At 41.3% G+C, this 14,111-nt stretch overlaps 1 protein-coding gene across 25 annotated transcripts in view; it reads right to left on the bottom strand.

Moving 5' to 3' along the window:
- Positions 1 to 2,476: 2,476 nt before the first annotated feature.
- Positions 2,477 to 14,111, bottom strand: part of LOC119954469 (neural cell adhesion molecule 1-like) — a 563,058-nt gene continuing 551,423 nt past the window's right edge. For 17 of the 25 annotated variants that reach the window (XM_038779702.1, XM_038779694.1, XM_038779695.1 and 14 more), the window contains 3 exons: positions 13,139 to 13,255; positions 11,340 to 12,194; positions 2,477 to 5,299 (listed from right to left, as the gene is read on the bottom strand). In XM_038779702.1, coding sequence (XP_038635630.1) covers positions 5,200 to 5,299; positions 11,340 to 12,194; positions 13,139 to 13,255 — 1,072 coding nt within the window. In that variant the 3' untranslated portion in view covers positions 2,477 to 5,199. Of the gene's footprint in view, positions 5,300 to 11,339; positions 12,195 to 13,134; positions 13,256 to 14,111 lie in introns of those variants that run through there. The other 8 variants (XM_038779710.1, XM_038779711.1, XM_038779712.1 and 5 more) reach the window with 2 other exon arrangements.

Raw genomic sequence — 14,111 nt, 5'->3', positions numbered from 1 at the left:
GAGAAATGGCCACTAAATCTATTTAAAAACAGATGCTGTAAACCCCGCCGGTGTATGCAATGAGGGAGGAATCATGGCGAGGGGCTTTCCAATGATATTCAAATTTATTAACCTCATTAAAATAAGGTTCTCGGGCGGCACGTGGCACAGTGGTTAGCACTGCTGCCTACAGTGCTGAGGACCTGGGTTTGAATCCCGGCCCTGGGTCACTGTCCGTGTGGAGTCTGCACAATCTCCCTGTGTCTGCATGGGTTTCACCCCCACAACCCAAAGATGTGCAGGTTAGGTGGATTGGCCATTCTAAATTGCCCCTTAATTGGAAAAAAAAAAAATTGGATACCTAAATATATATCAAAAAATAAGGGTTATGATTTCAGATGTCCAACATTGGCTCATGTTGTGGACAGTCGGTTAGGAAAGATACTTTGTATCAGTCTTTATTGACCCTGCAGTGGAAATTGACTAACTAAAATTAGTGGCTGGAACTGCCAATAAAGATATCAATTAATATTGTTGTATTTGACTGTAATTAACTTGCAGAGTTGAACCAAGCCATGCATGAAAATTGTAGCAGGAAAAACAAACCAGCGTTGAAAGCTCGTATTGTGACCGTAAAGCCAGGTAGTTGCCAATAGTGAGATTTTATTTCAAGCAAGCGCATCGGGTAACAACGCAACTGAGTTGGATAACACGGACATCTTAGAACAAGAAGCACAAAACATGAAACTTTTCTTTTCACCAAGTTATTGTTGTTCGCTTATAATTAATGAGCATTTATTTCAGCCTGTACTTGCTGCCAGTTTGTATTTAAGCTACAGATTTCAAACTGACACCACACAGCATGATGTAAGAGTGCTCCTGTCAACTAGATTTACTACTTTGGCTTAATGAATTCTAAAAAAAAACTTTCCTTCATACAGAATTGTGATAGACTAAATTTCTCGATTTTGTGCAATGAAGCTCATAATGTGTAAAAAAAATACTTATCCCGTTCATTTAAAACAATTGAGGCACTGGCATTACCTTCGGCAAGAATTTGCATAACGAGATCCTTAAATTCACCTGTCATTCATTCCTTTCTCACCATACTTTAAGCGGTCGAGTGTAAGGTTGGGGGTGAGATGTAGGTCAATAGCATCAAATGATACTAGCACACAGCGATACATTAGTCCTCCTTTGACTGCTTCCAATTCTCTCCCTCCTATTTATTCTCCAACCGGTTGAAACCTCAACCCCCTTACGAGTGCCAGCTCTCCTGCCCGTGTTTCAGTAGTCCTCCCATTCCTGGTAGCCATTGCTTTCCCTTAGTCTCTGCTGGTCACATAGTGCCACTGAAATCTGAGGCAGTTTCTTTGCTGAGTCGTTCAGTGTCCACAGCTTACAGGTCCCATCTAAATATCAATAACAGGGGTGCCTCGTGCCTACCCATTCAGGAGCAAACATCGTTCCAGGTGGCATGAACAAATCTTGAGGCCAACATCTTCAAACCAGCTTGGAGGAAAGCAGAACCAATGCTTGTCAACTTTAGTTATGAAGTTGGATGATCAATTTGCAGATGCTATTAAGGCTGACCATTTGCACGTGACGTTTGTGCACACTAGAGGAAGCTGTAACCTTTCTGGGGAGGGTTTCACGAGTAAAGGCACCACTCAATTCGCTAGCCTTTGGTTTTGTTTTGCTCCAAAGAAACCAAATACCTGACAAGTTATTTGCATTTTAGTTATAAAAAGGAAAATATTAATTCATTAAATTCTTCTTTTTGACAATTCAGTCTGCTTCGATCATGGTGAATGTGTCTGGTCGGATGGTAAAACTATTCACCTTTGTACGGAATATCATCTGAAGTCAGATCTTACAGGGGTGCAATTGGGAATCTGAGTTGCAGACAATACTTGTACTGTGCCAACAGATGGATGGTCGTTTAGTATTTACTGTTTCACAGAAGCTGCTACTTCTAGAAAGCAGTTACAGACTACAGGAATCAGGCTGGGCTGAACAGAAGTACTTAATATTGATAGCTGCTCAAGTCAGAAGGTTGCAGGTTCCAGTCCACTCCAGAGTCGGAGCATATAATTTAGGCGGATACTTCAACAAGTTGTGTTGACGGTTATTTTAATAAAACATCCCAAGGTGATTCAGAGAAGTAACATTTGACACTGAGCCACATAAGGTGATTGATAGAACAGATGACCAAAGACTTGGTCAAGGAGGTAGATTTAAGGAGGATTGTAAGGATGGAAAAATAGGTAGAGAAGAAGTTTAGGGAGGGAATTAGGAACTAAACAGGTTTGAATATTTGATGTCTCATTCTTAACTCTTCCAATGAGTTGGTTAGTTTATGCAGTGAGTAGCTAAGCTATATAGGCGAGGAATTTCTCAAGATCCATCCCTGAATTGGCTGATGCAAGCAACGTGCCAGTAGCACTTTCCTCATTAGTCAGGTACAGGTTTGCTAAAAACATGGACACACCAGGAGTCACTTTGTTTTGTAATTTTTATTGAACACAAGTATCTGACATAATGCAAATTCAAAAATCTCGGTTAGTAGTCAGTATTTACACCAGTGATAGTGGAAAGGTGGTTTAATCTTCGCTCAATAAAAAGTTCTGTAACAGGAGAGAAGGCCCTAAATGCAGGGTATTCTAATTAGGGCTGACAGTGGAGGTTGAGGGTTTTAATCTTTCTAGGAAAAAACGGGTGAAGTCCAGCCTTTGGGATTTGCACGATAAAGACATAAGGCTATTTTATACGTGACTCCTTATTAATTCAAGGCACAAGAGCTAGGCTTTTTCTCCCCGTGCTCGATAACCATTGATCTTCTGCCCACTGATGTGACTAGGGAAGAAAGTCACGGCTGAGTCTGGAAGGTAAAAACCCCAGCCAATGTACCTAAATTCAAAATTCAAAAAAGGGATGTAAATTTTTTTTCATGGGGTACGGGCATCGCTGGCAAGACCAACATTTGTCACCCATCCGTAATTGCCCCCAAGAAGGTGGTGGTGAGGTGCCTTTTTGAACCGCTGCAGTCCATCTGATACAGGTACACCTACGGTGCTGTGAGGGAGAGTTCCTGGATTTTGATCCAGCAACAGTGAAGGAACAATGATATTTTTCCAAGTCAGGAATGGTGTGTTGCCTGGAGGGGAACTTGCAGGTCATGGTGATCACATGCGCCTGTTGCCCTTGCCCTTCGAGGCCGTAGTGGTGGCGGGTTTGGAATCTAGGGGATTTTCTCCACTGGCCATTTGAAGTAAAATGGTAAATGTGTTCTTTATAAATGCATTTATGATTTTACTACAAACAACATTGGAGAAAATCCTTTGCCCTAACGATTATATTCAGCTACCTGTTCACTGAAGATCTGTTAAATGGCACAGTTAAGACAACAAACATTCATTCCCTTCGCTACAAGATCATCACGTGGTTGCAATGATCTGTGTAAACTTGGTCCCATTTCAACGCCAGCACAAATAATACAGCAAGTAATGGGTTTAAATATCGCTGGGTAATTATATTAGGGGTAGGGCTTGATTTAAGGCAGCATTGGAATAAAAATGCCATTTCTTTTTGCTGTGATGCTATAGTAGTAAACAAGTCCAAAAAGTATTCTGATACAGCCGCAAGTCACATCACTACATAGGGCAAACGTTAATTATTAAGAGTGTGACTTAGAAGGTGCCTCCAGTGTCATCCCTAAAGTTGAATATATGCAAACACTTGAAGCAAATGACAAGACCAGTATTTCACAGTTTGAACTTACAAATTAGCAATGCGATCATTACTGGACTGAGACTGCACAAGAAATAAAAGTACATGAAAGAGTAAAGCCCCATTGGATTGTGCTAATGGGGAATGCTCCCAGTCTTACCATCATTGTTAAACATTACAGGCAATAAAACTTATAACACATGGAATTCATGCCCAAACATGTTTGCCTCCCCTTATTAATTATTTTTTTAAAAATTTCCCCCCCCACCCCACCCCACCACAGTGATGGCATTTTCCCACACAATCTTCAGAACTACCTGCTACACCTTTCACAACCAAGCTATGCTGAATTTCTTTGAAATACTATGACAAAAACACACTATAATATTCACGCATTCACAGTGCACAAGCTTGCAGTCTAAAAAGTTGAAACATTGCTTCAGAAACAGAAATGCGCTACATAATTCCTTTCATAGCTGCAAGAATGGAAGGTGTTTTGGAAACAAGCAAGGAATGATTAACATAAACATGTATCAGACTTTAATGGAGAAAACTGGTCTTAATATGGTGTGCAATCATATGGCATAACTAAGGTCTTGCATTCTGATAGATTAACTAAGCAACCCATATTCTAACCAAAAAGTAACGAGGGAAGGACATGTAAATACTTCCATTCAAAAAGAAAATAGTGGCAAAAATAAGCAGACTAAACTATAATTTTAAACAAGCTTTGAACGAAAAAAATACAAAGCCTGTTACATTTACACACAATTATAACATGTAAAGGTTAAACAATTATGGTTTGCAGTCTTAAACCAATAAACACTGAAAATAAAAGTTGACAAAAATTAATATTCATTTAAAATTGAATACTGCAAATTGAAATATACTTCACATATGCAAATTTACAAACCTTCTGTTTAGTCAACAGCTAACTCAGGATCAAAACTTGCAAATAAAAAAAATATAAACAGGTTAAGATAGCAATGTTTTGTGCACATAATGTACTTGTATGAACGGTGAAGCAATCACATTTCTAGCCTTACAACAGTAATTTATAAAGCTGTGTTTTAATCAGTATAATTTTTAACTTTGAAAAAAGTAAGAAGATAAAAATCAGTTGTGGCCATTTCTACAGGTGTGTACCGAAAACTCTTTCTTTTGTTTCAACTATTCACTCGACTAACAATGGGAGAAACTGAAGGGAGTATTCTCAGTGCTTTCTAAATGAAGAATGCACACATTATCTAAAAATCACAATTCTTGCTAAGCGCAGTGAAAAATGATAACTATAATTAAAGTATCCCAGGTTTTTTTGTTTCAACAAGTACCAATTTTAATTATGTGGTCAACCTTTTAATGGAGGAATTTTACAAAAAGCAAGTGTGCCACAATTGATCCCCTTCTCAGCTGAAATCTACAAACAGGAAAACATGTTCAAAAATAATAAAAGAGACACTGAAGGGAAACCAGTTTCTGTGTATTTTTTGATCATGCTTTGCTTTCATTCTCATTTATTTGTGTGGCTTCATTAGGAACCGTCTTTACTTCTGTCCCTTCTTGTTTGGGCTTGTCCTCTAATGGGACCTTCCTGTCAAGTAGAAAGCGAGTAAAAAAAAACATGAATTAATGTCATGCAACAAACAAAAGGAGCATGAATACAAAGCACAGCAGTAGGTGAAAGCATCAGAAACATTTTGTGACACTGAAGCTGTTCCTTAATAAGATATGTTATGAAGTCTACAAGGTGGGACAAATTATGGCATCCATATTTTACACTAAATACAGTTTCTCACCATACTACTGTTACAAATACTCGGTTCAAAAATTACTTATGTTGTCACCAAGCAGTGAATTTTCTCCTCGCCTGCACATGTGAAATGTATCAATAACTGGAACCAGCAAGGTATCACCACAACTCATTACTTTTGGTGGATCTTCAATTTTCATTTGCTCCTCAAACAATGATGAGCCCAGAATTGGAGGAGAGAATTTTATTACATTCTTAAAACAAGCCTTTTTGCATTACTTTCTGGTAAATTGTTTTAATACCAAATACATCAAACTGTTCCAAAACAAAATGACAAATGCAAAGGAACAATACATTGTTACAGCATTGTATCAAAGGGAGCTTGTGTTTCTAAACACGACTTAAACATGAAGCATGCTTAAAATAGAAAAACAGTGCAAAGCCCAACTTACAGAAAGAATCAGTTAGAGAAACTGCCAACTTGGTCAAAAGTAAAACGTGAACAGTAATATATATGCCAGTTAGTGCAATTGAAGTAGCGAGCTGTTTTATTATACAGCTTCAAGGGTGTGCACCAAAGTAATCTTCCTGGAGGGTATCATTACCAAAATAAATGAATGCAGCATTACTACAAAACCGACATAACAGCAAATTTTGACTCTAGAACAATATCTCAACTCAAATCACTTTTTTCCCCCCAGTTATTTGGATTTTGCCATCAGGCATGTAATTAGGGAAAATGTATTTACTCGAAAGGGGATAAAAGTATTTTGGTGGAGGTATGAAGCAATACAGTAGGGGTCCTTGGTGAAGTTCTTATGTAGAATGTATTTAGATATGGTCAACATACTGACAACACCCATCATGGCCATCTTCGACAAGAACCCAGGGAATAATTTAGATTTAGAACAGTACAGCACAGAACAGGCCCTTTTGGCCCTCGATGTTGTGCCGAGCAATGATCACCCTACTCAAACTCACGTATCCACCCTATACCCGTAACCCAACAACTCCCCCTTAACCTTACTTTTTAGAACACTACGGGCAATTTAGCATGGCCAATCCACCTAACCCGCACATCTTTGGATTGTGGGAGGAAACCGGAGCACCCGGAGGAAACCCACGCAAACACGGGGAGGACGTGCAGACTCCGCACTGACAGTGACCCAGCCGAGAACCGAACCTGGGACCCTGGAGCTGTGAAGCATTGATGCTAACCACTATGCTACCGTGCTGCCCCTTATTAATCTAGTTTGACAATCTGCTTTAACATCAGCTTCTTCAATAGGTTGCATGGAGTGGGACTGGGCCCCATACAAAACAGAAAAGTCATGGCTTTAATCCTGAGCCACAGTTAAGTTAGTTGAACTCAAGTTAGGCCAATGTTGAGATGCTGCAGTTTGTGGGAGGACGTGGACAGATTTCTGCTCCTAATCGCAATGCAGTAACCATTCAGAGTGTTAGGCTGTCAATTGGTGTTCTTAGCTGCTATGTTCTCTGTTGCTTCTCAATCTGCTAATATTCGCTATCACGCCTTGCACCTAAAAATGAGCACTGGATTGAGGAACCAGTGAGTTGTGGTCAAGGCTCACCACTACCACTTCCTCATGTACAATTAGGGATGGGCAATAAATGTTGACCATGCTAGTGAAGTTGTCATCCCAATAGCAGATTTTAAAAATCATATGAAGAAACTTCTTTCAGAGGAGGCTGTGGTAGTTCTTGGAGTCCTGCCTTCTTACTTTGCTTGATGCAGAGTGGTGGCCTTCAAGCTATATAACCAATTGTCCCTCTAATCAAGAGGTTCTTAGTGTACTATGGCTGATCGTTTATAGTTATCAGAGGAATGAATGCATACTGGAGGAAATCAAACTGAGAAGGCTGCAAGTAGCTATGTCTCATTACTGAGTTGGCTGCAGGTTTCTTGTATAAATATGTGACAAATAAAGAATTTTGAGGTGCCCATTTTATAAAACAATGGGAAACCACATAAGGGGCGTGATCTAACGGCCACGCCGGCGCAGGACACAACACGGCCGGTAAATCACACAAGATGTTTCTCACAAGATTTACCCTGCACGTTATGCCTCGTGAGATTTTTTTTTTCTTTTAAAAAAAATTTAGAGTAGCCAATTATTTTTTCCAATTAAGGGGTAATTTAGCATGGCCAATCCACCTAACCTGCACGTCTTTGGGTTGTGGGGGTGAAACCCACGCAGACACGGGGAGAACGTGCAAACTCCACATGGCCTCGCGAGATACAACGGGATTTCACGAGACGTCACGATCTGGATCCTGTCCGCAAAGGGCGAGACCCATATTTGCATATTCAAATGAGTAGTTAGCCTCTCTTGAATATTTCTTACAGTGGTCCTTGCGTGACTGGCTGTGAAAATCAGGGGAGGACTCCACAGGTCTATTGAGCAATACCAAGCGGAATTCTGGCGTCTACACTGATAATCATGAACCAATTTTGACAAGGGTTCCTTCAGTTGCAATTAACAAATTCAAGGGACACCTAAAGCTAATTTCAAACTGATGAAGTCATTAAAAGGCTTCTACTACTTGGTTAAAGGTATTCTAGGTGTATTTATTTCATTAAAGATTATTATATTGAAGGGAGAAATGGTGCTATTATATCAAAGAGGAGATATTACAAAGATTATTAATGGTATTTCATTACAATTCTTAACAATATCTGAACCTTTAACCTTAATGGCAACCATCCCAAAAAGGAAATACTATATTACACCGCAAAGCATGAATAAAAAGCTTTAGAATTGCTGGATCTCATCATGTCAGTGTTTATAATGCCTTAAGCGTCAATACTTGAGTTCACTTTTAAAGATTAGTTTACTGCACAGTCCTTTCATGCCAAAAATGAGATTCTGAAAGAAGATAAAAATCATTGCAGGAACTGGCCATTAGCAAACATCATATTAACTAGATCTTTAAAGAGACCACCTCCACTCCCAGCAGAAATCTCACTCTGTGTAAACAAAACACATGCACATTAAAAAAGACACTCATGCATGAAACTTGGTCATCATTAAGAAAAAGTCAGTAAAACCGGAGGGAGTTTTTTTTGCCAGCTTTGTTTCTTTTTTGCCAGTTGTGGAGTGGGAAGCAACACATAATTGAAATGACAAGTTTGCTACAGCACTGGAGTTAATGGCCGGATATAACATCGGATTGCATATTGTGGTACTGGATTGGGACATCTCTAAAATAAACCTGTAAAACATGGCATGTTGAAAGGATGCGAGTTTGCTACATTAGTTCCCTAACCATGGCTATGGTAATTAAGGGAATTGCAGAATGGAGGTGAAACACTTCATATCGGGTGCATTGGGGAAGAGGGGTGGGGTAGCTGTGGAGAATCGTCCTTCGTCAAGTATCCTAGGTCAGTTTCATGTATTCCCCAGTGATCCTGCCTGCCACTCTGAGTTAGAAGATACAAGCCCCATTCAAGAGAGCTGAGCACAAAATCCATGCTTACGTTCTCGTCATTCCTTGGCACTATGGTAGTGCAGGACAGTTCTCCCTGGATATCTGACCAATATTTATAATTCAATCGCTATCACAAAAATTATCAAGTCATTTATCTCAGTTTGGTTTGTGAGGCCATGCCGTGTCAACACAGTCTGCTGTCTTTCCTACATTACTACTGAGACTACACTTAATTAACCGTAAAGAGCTTTAGGGTGTATTATAGTTGCAAAAGGCACTATAAAAATGCATGTTTTTCTTTCTTGATCAATTTTAAGAATATTCATGGTGCATGTGGCTATTTGACCATGTGATATGAGTCACACTGAAGATGTCGGGGTGGTTAGAGGAATTTTATGTAAAATCTAGATCTAAGATGAACACATTTAGTTTGTATAATCCTGAAAATTACTCAATAGTAGGAAACAAAGAGTAAGTGTATCGAGTCCTGTTATCAACTTGCTCTGCTAGTGCAGAACTCATAGTCTTTGCATTTAGGCTTAGCCACAAAGATTACTTCTCACCTTGGTGCAGTTTTGAGGTCAGTATGATGTGTACGCAAAATTACTTAATGTGACTGGAGTCACGGTGCACTGCTTTTTGGTAACTGCATTGGTGGGGGAAGGGGGTGTGTAATCACCATTAGCATCAGCAAGTAAAGGCTCACAAAGCATTATATATACCTTTTTCAAAATTGACAAAGATTTAGAATGTATTTGCTGGTTGTTGGACTTTTAATATCTGATGAGTGGGAAGTCCTTGAAATGTGTTATTCTATTTATGTTCAAAGAAAAATTCAGTGTCTGACAGTATAATAATCTGATTCTCTGATCAAAATACTGTGAGCAACCGGGTTCCATTCCAGTAACTCAGTTCCAAACAAAAACTGTAGTGGCACCTGAAGGGTGAGCTGTTATTACCTCATCGAGGGTTTTTTGGTCCAGTGATAATTAATTTTAGTTCAGGGCTTTCTTAGACTGTTGGCAGCTTAATGGTCTTTCAATGCTTATAAAACAATTCCCATTGCTCCTGAGCATGGCTCCTGAGAACTGTGTGTTCATAGCGGATACTGGGTGTGTGCCTATGGAGTATCTATAGGGGGCATAAAGGTGGTATTCGGCATTGGGAATGTGAGGTGGTCTGGGGAATGTGGGGTGGGGGGGGGGGGGGGGGGGGAAGGACTACGGGGCCTTTAGACAACATTTTCAGTTAGTCGGTTGTGTTGGAGAACTGAGATGGGCCTGCTAAACAGCTAGCCTCTGCAAACACACCCCACATGCACTCTTTTGCATTTACAAAATGCGCTGCAAACCTGACCCTTGTGTAAAAAAGACAAAAATCCCTTTTAAAGTTGCACGTGGGTTGTGTGTGCATTTTGTGAGCAGCGAGATGCACTAGATTGTATTTTCCCAAGCTGAGGCGAAAATTGGACCCTGGGTCAAATCTGAATGTGGCGCCAATTAAAACACCTTCAGGAAAAACAAAACATGTGTAAAGTTTGCTTGGCTGCCATTAATGTACTTAAATTTATACCCTGCCTCTGAAAAAAGCAATTACTTTAGAAGGCAGGTTCGCTGTAGGAAGCTGATTTGCTGCTCTACGTTATTTAAAAGTTATAGCCATTGTTACAAATTGTTGTATTCACGTTGGCCTCTTCAATCCAGCACACTGGAACTGCATAATTGTGTAACACTAACTAAAAACACTGCTGATATAAATAGAGACACTCCTTGTCCAGTACAATTCACAACAGAGTTAAACTTCACATAATTTTGCAATTCAGTTGGAGAGAGGTTCATGCTAAATTAAGGTAAAAAAGTGCAACCATGGGTGGGATTCTCTGCCCCCCCCCCCCCCCCCCCCCCCCAGCCGCATGTTCCTCAGCAGTGGGGGGGGGGGAGGCAGCGCGCTGTTCACTGGCAGTGGGATTCTCTCCTCCCGTCGCTGTCTACGGGAATTTGCATTGAAGCCACCCTATGCTGCCAGGAGTCCCACGGATGGGGGTGCGCCGACAGCGGGACCCGAGAATCCAGCCGACAGCGAACAGCTGGAGAATTCCGGACATTATGTTTTGAATTGGAAAGATGCTTACAAATTTCAGTTCTAAGTTTTGAGAAATTCTGCATTTAAGGAAGCCATCAAACTGATTTCACATGAAAACCGCCACACCTAAATATCCAATAACGGCAGATTTTTCTCTCAATGTTAAAGCAAGATGCAACCTTAAAAAAAACTATTAGAAAAGTAGCCTGCAAGTTGTCTCATTTCTTGTAACATTAGTAAAGTTAGTGACCAGGTTTTATGCAGGAGTTGAAAGGACATGAAAGCAGAGTTGCATCACAACAAAGACACAGTGACAAGCAAGTAGCATTAGTGTGAAAAATGCCCATACTCTTCCTTTGCTGGAGCAGATGGTAAAGCGGCGTCTGCAATGGAAGGAGCAAGGTCAGCAGCTTTCCCACCAGCCATAGTGGGAAGAGAAGAAGTGCCAAGAGCTGCAAAAACATCCTTTGCAAGGTCAATGTCTGAGGTCTTGAAGGTCCCTCCGTCAACTGGAAAGTCCTCACCCTGGGAGGGGTTTTTGCTGCCGTCAGTGGCAGCCTCATTCTTCACGCTGGTGGAGTTTTTTGTCGTCTCCACAGGGCTCTTCACTGCGTTTGGTTTTGCAGCTTCTACTTCTGGGCTCTTGGTAGCCGTTGGAGCTTCTGGCTTGGGCTGCTGCTGTGCCGATGTAGCTGGGGGACTGGCTGGGTTTCCGGGACTGGGAACTGGGCCAGGCTTGCTGTTATTGGCAGGCGCTTTTGCTGCCTCCTCTGCTGTTCCGGAAACTGGAAGAGGGGCAGAGGCTTGCTTGGAATTGACTGGATTACTGGAAGCTGGGGCAGAAGGAGGAGGCGAAGAAGCAGAGACTTGGGCAGAAGAAGGAGTTGCAGATACAGAGACTGGGGCATCGCTCAGATCAACAAGGGGCGCAACCTTGGGAGCTGCCTCAGCTTGAGACTTGGTGGAAGGCGAGGTGGGTGATGCAACAGCTGCCTTGGGTGAGTGAGGTGGAGCAGCTGAAGCAGGTGATGGCTCAGGTGTGGTTGAGGCTGGGAGTGCAGCACTGGAAGTGAGTGTAGTCGTCTCACTCGTTGGGCTGTTTTGAGCAGTGGCAAAAGTTTCAGTGATAGTGTCAGAGTTAGTGGTAACTGTGGTGACAGAAGGCAACATGTCCTCAACAGTAGCCTGGGTATCTGCTGCGTGCCTGTGAGGACAACAGGAGTAGAAAATGGATAGAATAGACAATATAGCAATAGTGACAGAAAGAAGCAAACGCACATAAAACGGCTATATCATGCTGTCACATATGCAACCTATAACATTAAATAAGAACCATATATTGGGTTTGTAAATAGGATCGTCTTACAATAACCTCCTTAGTTAGTATAATAGATGAGTGCTAAGCCTTTACAGAAAACTGATGGGAAAGGACTTATGCTTCAGTAATCCCAAATGCATTTGAAGTTGTAGGAAGTGACAAAATTAGTTGGTTGCATAATTCCTTTCCCTCCATTAATGAATTTAAAGCAAAATTCACAAAAGAATTACTTCTCATGTTTCAGTATGTCTTCTTGCAAATTTATAAAGCACTTTAAGATTCACGTCTCAACTTACAATATGTGTTCGGTTGTGTTAAGAACTTTCCAGTACTCGGTTGTTAAATGTAAAAAGAAACTTGTTTTTTCCATCAGTATTCATGCATGCATAGCCAATCATACATAGAAACAGTCAGAACTTGACTGAGAAACTTAATTAAAGGTTATTTTATTAGTACCTGTTTAATGAGAATTCAGCTCATTTCTCTCAGTTTTGACTAAGTTCATTTTCAACTCTATTTGCAAACCCTTATTGATGATTCCTTGAAATTCGCGACCGGCCACAACTCTTAAGCTAATAATTCATGGACCTCAATTTTCCTGATTTTGACCTGGTCCTTCAAAAACATTCAACAACATTATTATAACGTAACTCTGGGCTGGGAAGCACCATCAAGGAAACACAAGCCAAATTAGATTGAACACTGCACAGAAGCTCACAGAAGTCATAAAGCAAGCAGAAATTATCCACCAACCATATAAACAAAAAGTTAAGCGAAAGACCAGCTGACCAGTACAAAGCAGCCACATTCTCGAACGCACTGCAACTTACTCAGGCTCTGTCAATGGAGTGGTTTCATTGGGTTCTGTTTGGCTTCCGCCATCATGATTAGGAGTTCGTTCTTCTTCAGTCCGCACCTCCACAATTGGCTCCTTTGATTCATCTTTCCTGTAAGCAAAGCAAGACATCAAATTTCAAATTGGTGGGCAAGGAAATGTTTTGATGCACTCTTGGACCCAATTCTCTGGCTGTTAGGATTCTCTTTTCCCCTTGGTAGCGCACTCCCACCCGTGGGTTTCCCGATGGCATGGGGTGGAGTCAATGGGAAATACCATTGACAAGTGGCGGGAAGAGAGAATCCAGCCACCAGCGAATGGCACGCCATCAGGAAACATGTAATATATTATTATACTGCATGTATTTTATATGTGTTCTTGACTGGTGGAAAGTTAATTTATAGATGTGTGTTTCATTCGAAAAATAATACTTGCATGTATTAAGTCAGCCAAAACCACATTGTCAAAAGGATTGATAACATGATCAGGAAAGCAGAATGAAAAGGAACAGGTATTTGAACAATATCAAAAGTTGTGGTCTAAATGCAACAGAAAAAAGCAGGGTATTTTTCATATAAAGTATACAAAGTAATGGAGCGGGATTCGTCATAGTTCGACGCCAAAATCATGTTTGGCAATCGGGCGGAGAATGGATTTTCACGGCAAAATTGGGGCCGGCGCCAGTTTCACGGCAGTCAGTCATGCTCCGCACCCTCCAAACTGGCATCATCGTAACGCGTGCCATTCCAACGGCATTAGCACATCATCAGCCGCATCGCTCCGCCCCCGATGGGCTGAGCTCCCGAGGGCGTGGGCCACTAGTGGTCCCAGTGGTTGGGAATCCAGCGTGCCGGCTGCGGACTGTGTTCAGCGCCGCCACACTCGGCCGGAATCTGTCCCATTGGTGGGGTGGGGGGGGCTCTGCTCGGGTTAGGGGGACTGACAGGGGTCGACCGGGGGGGGGGGAC

This window comes from Scyliorhinus canicula, chromosome 19, assembly GCF_902713615.1.
Source record: "Scyliorhinus canicula chromosome 19, sScyCan1.1, whole genome shotgun sequence".
Taxonomy (NCBI): Eukaryota; Metazoa; Chordata; class Chondrichthyes; order Carcharhiniformes; family Scyliorhinidae; genus Scyliorhinus; species Scyliorhinus canicula.
The sequence above is the reverse complement of the archived record's forward strand: the minus strand, read 5'-3'. Positions and strand labels throughout refer to the sequence as shown.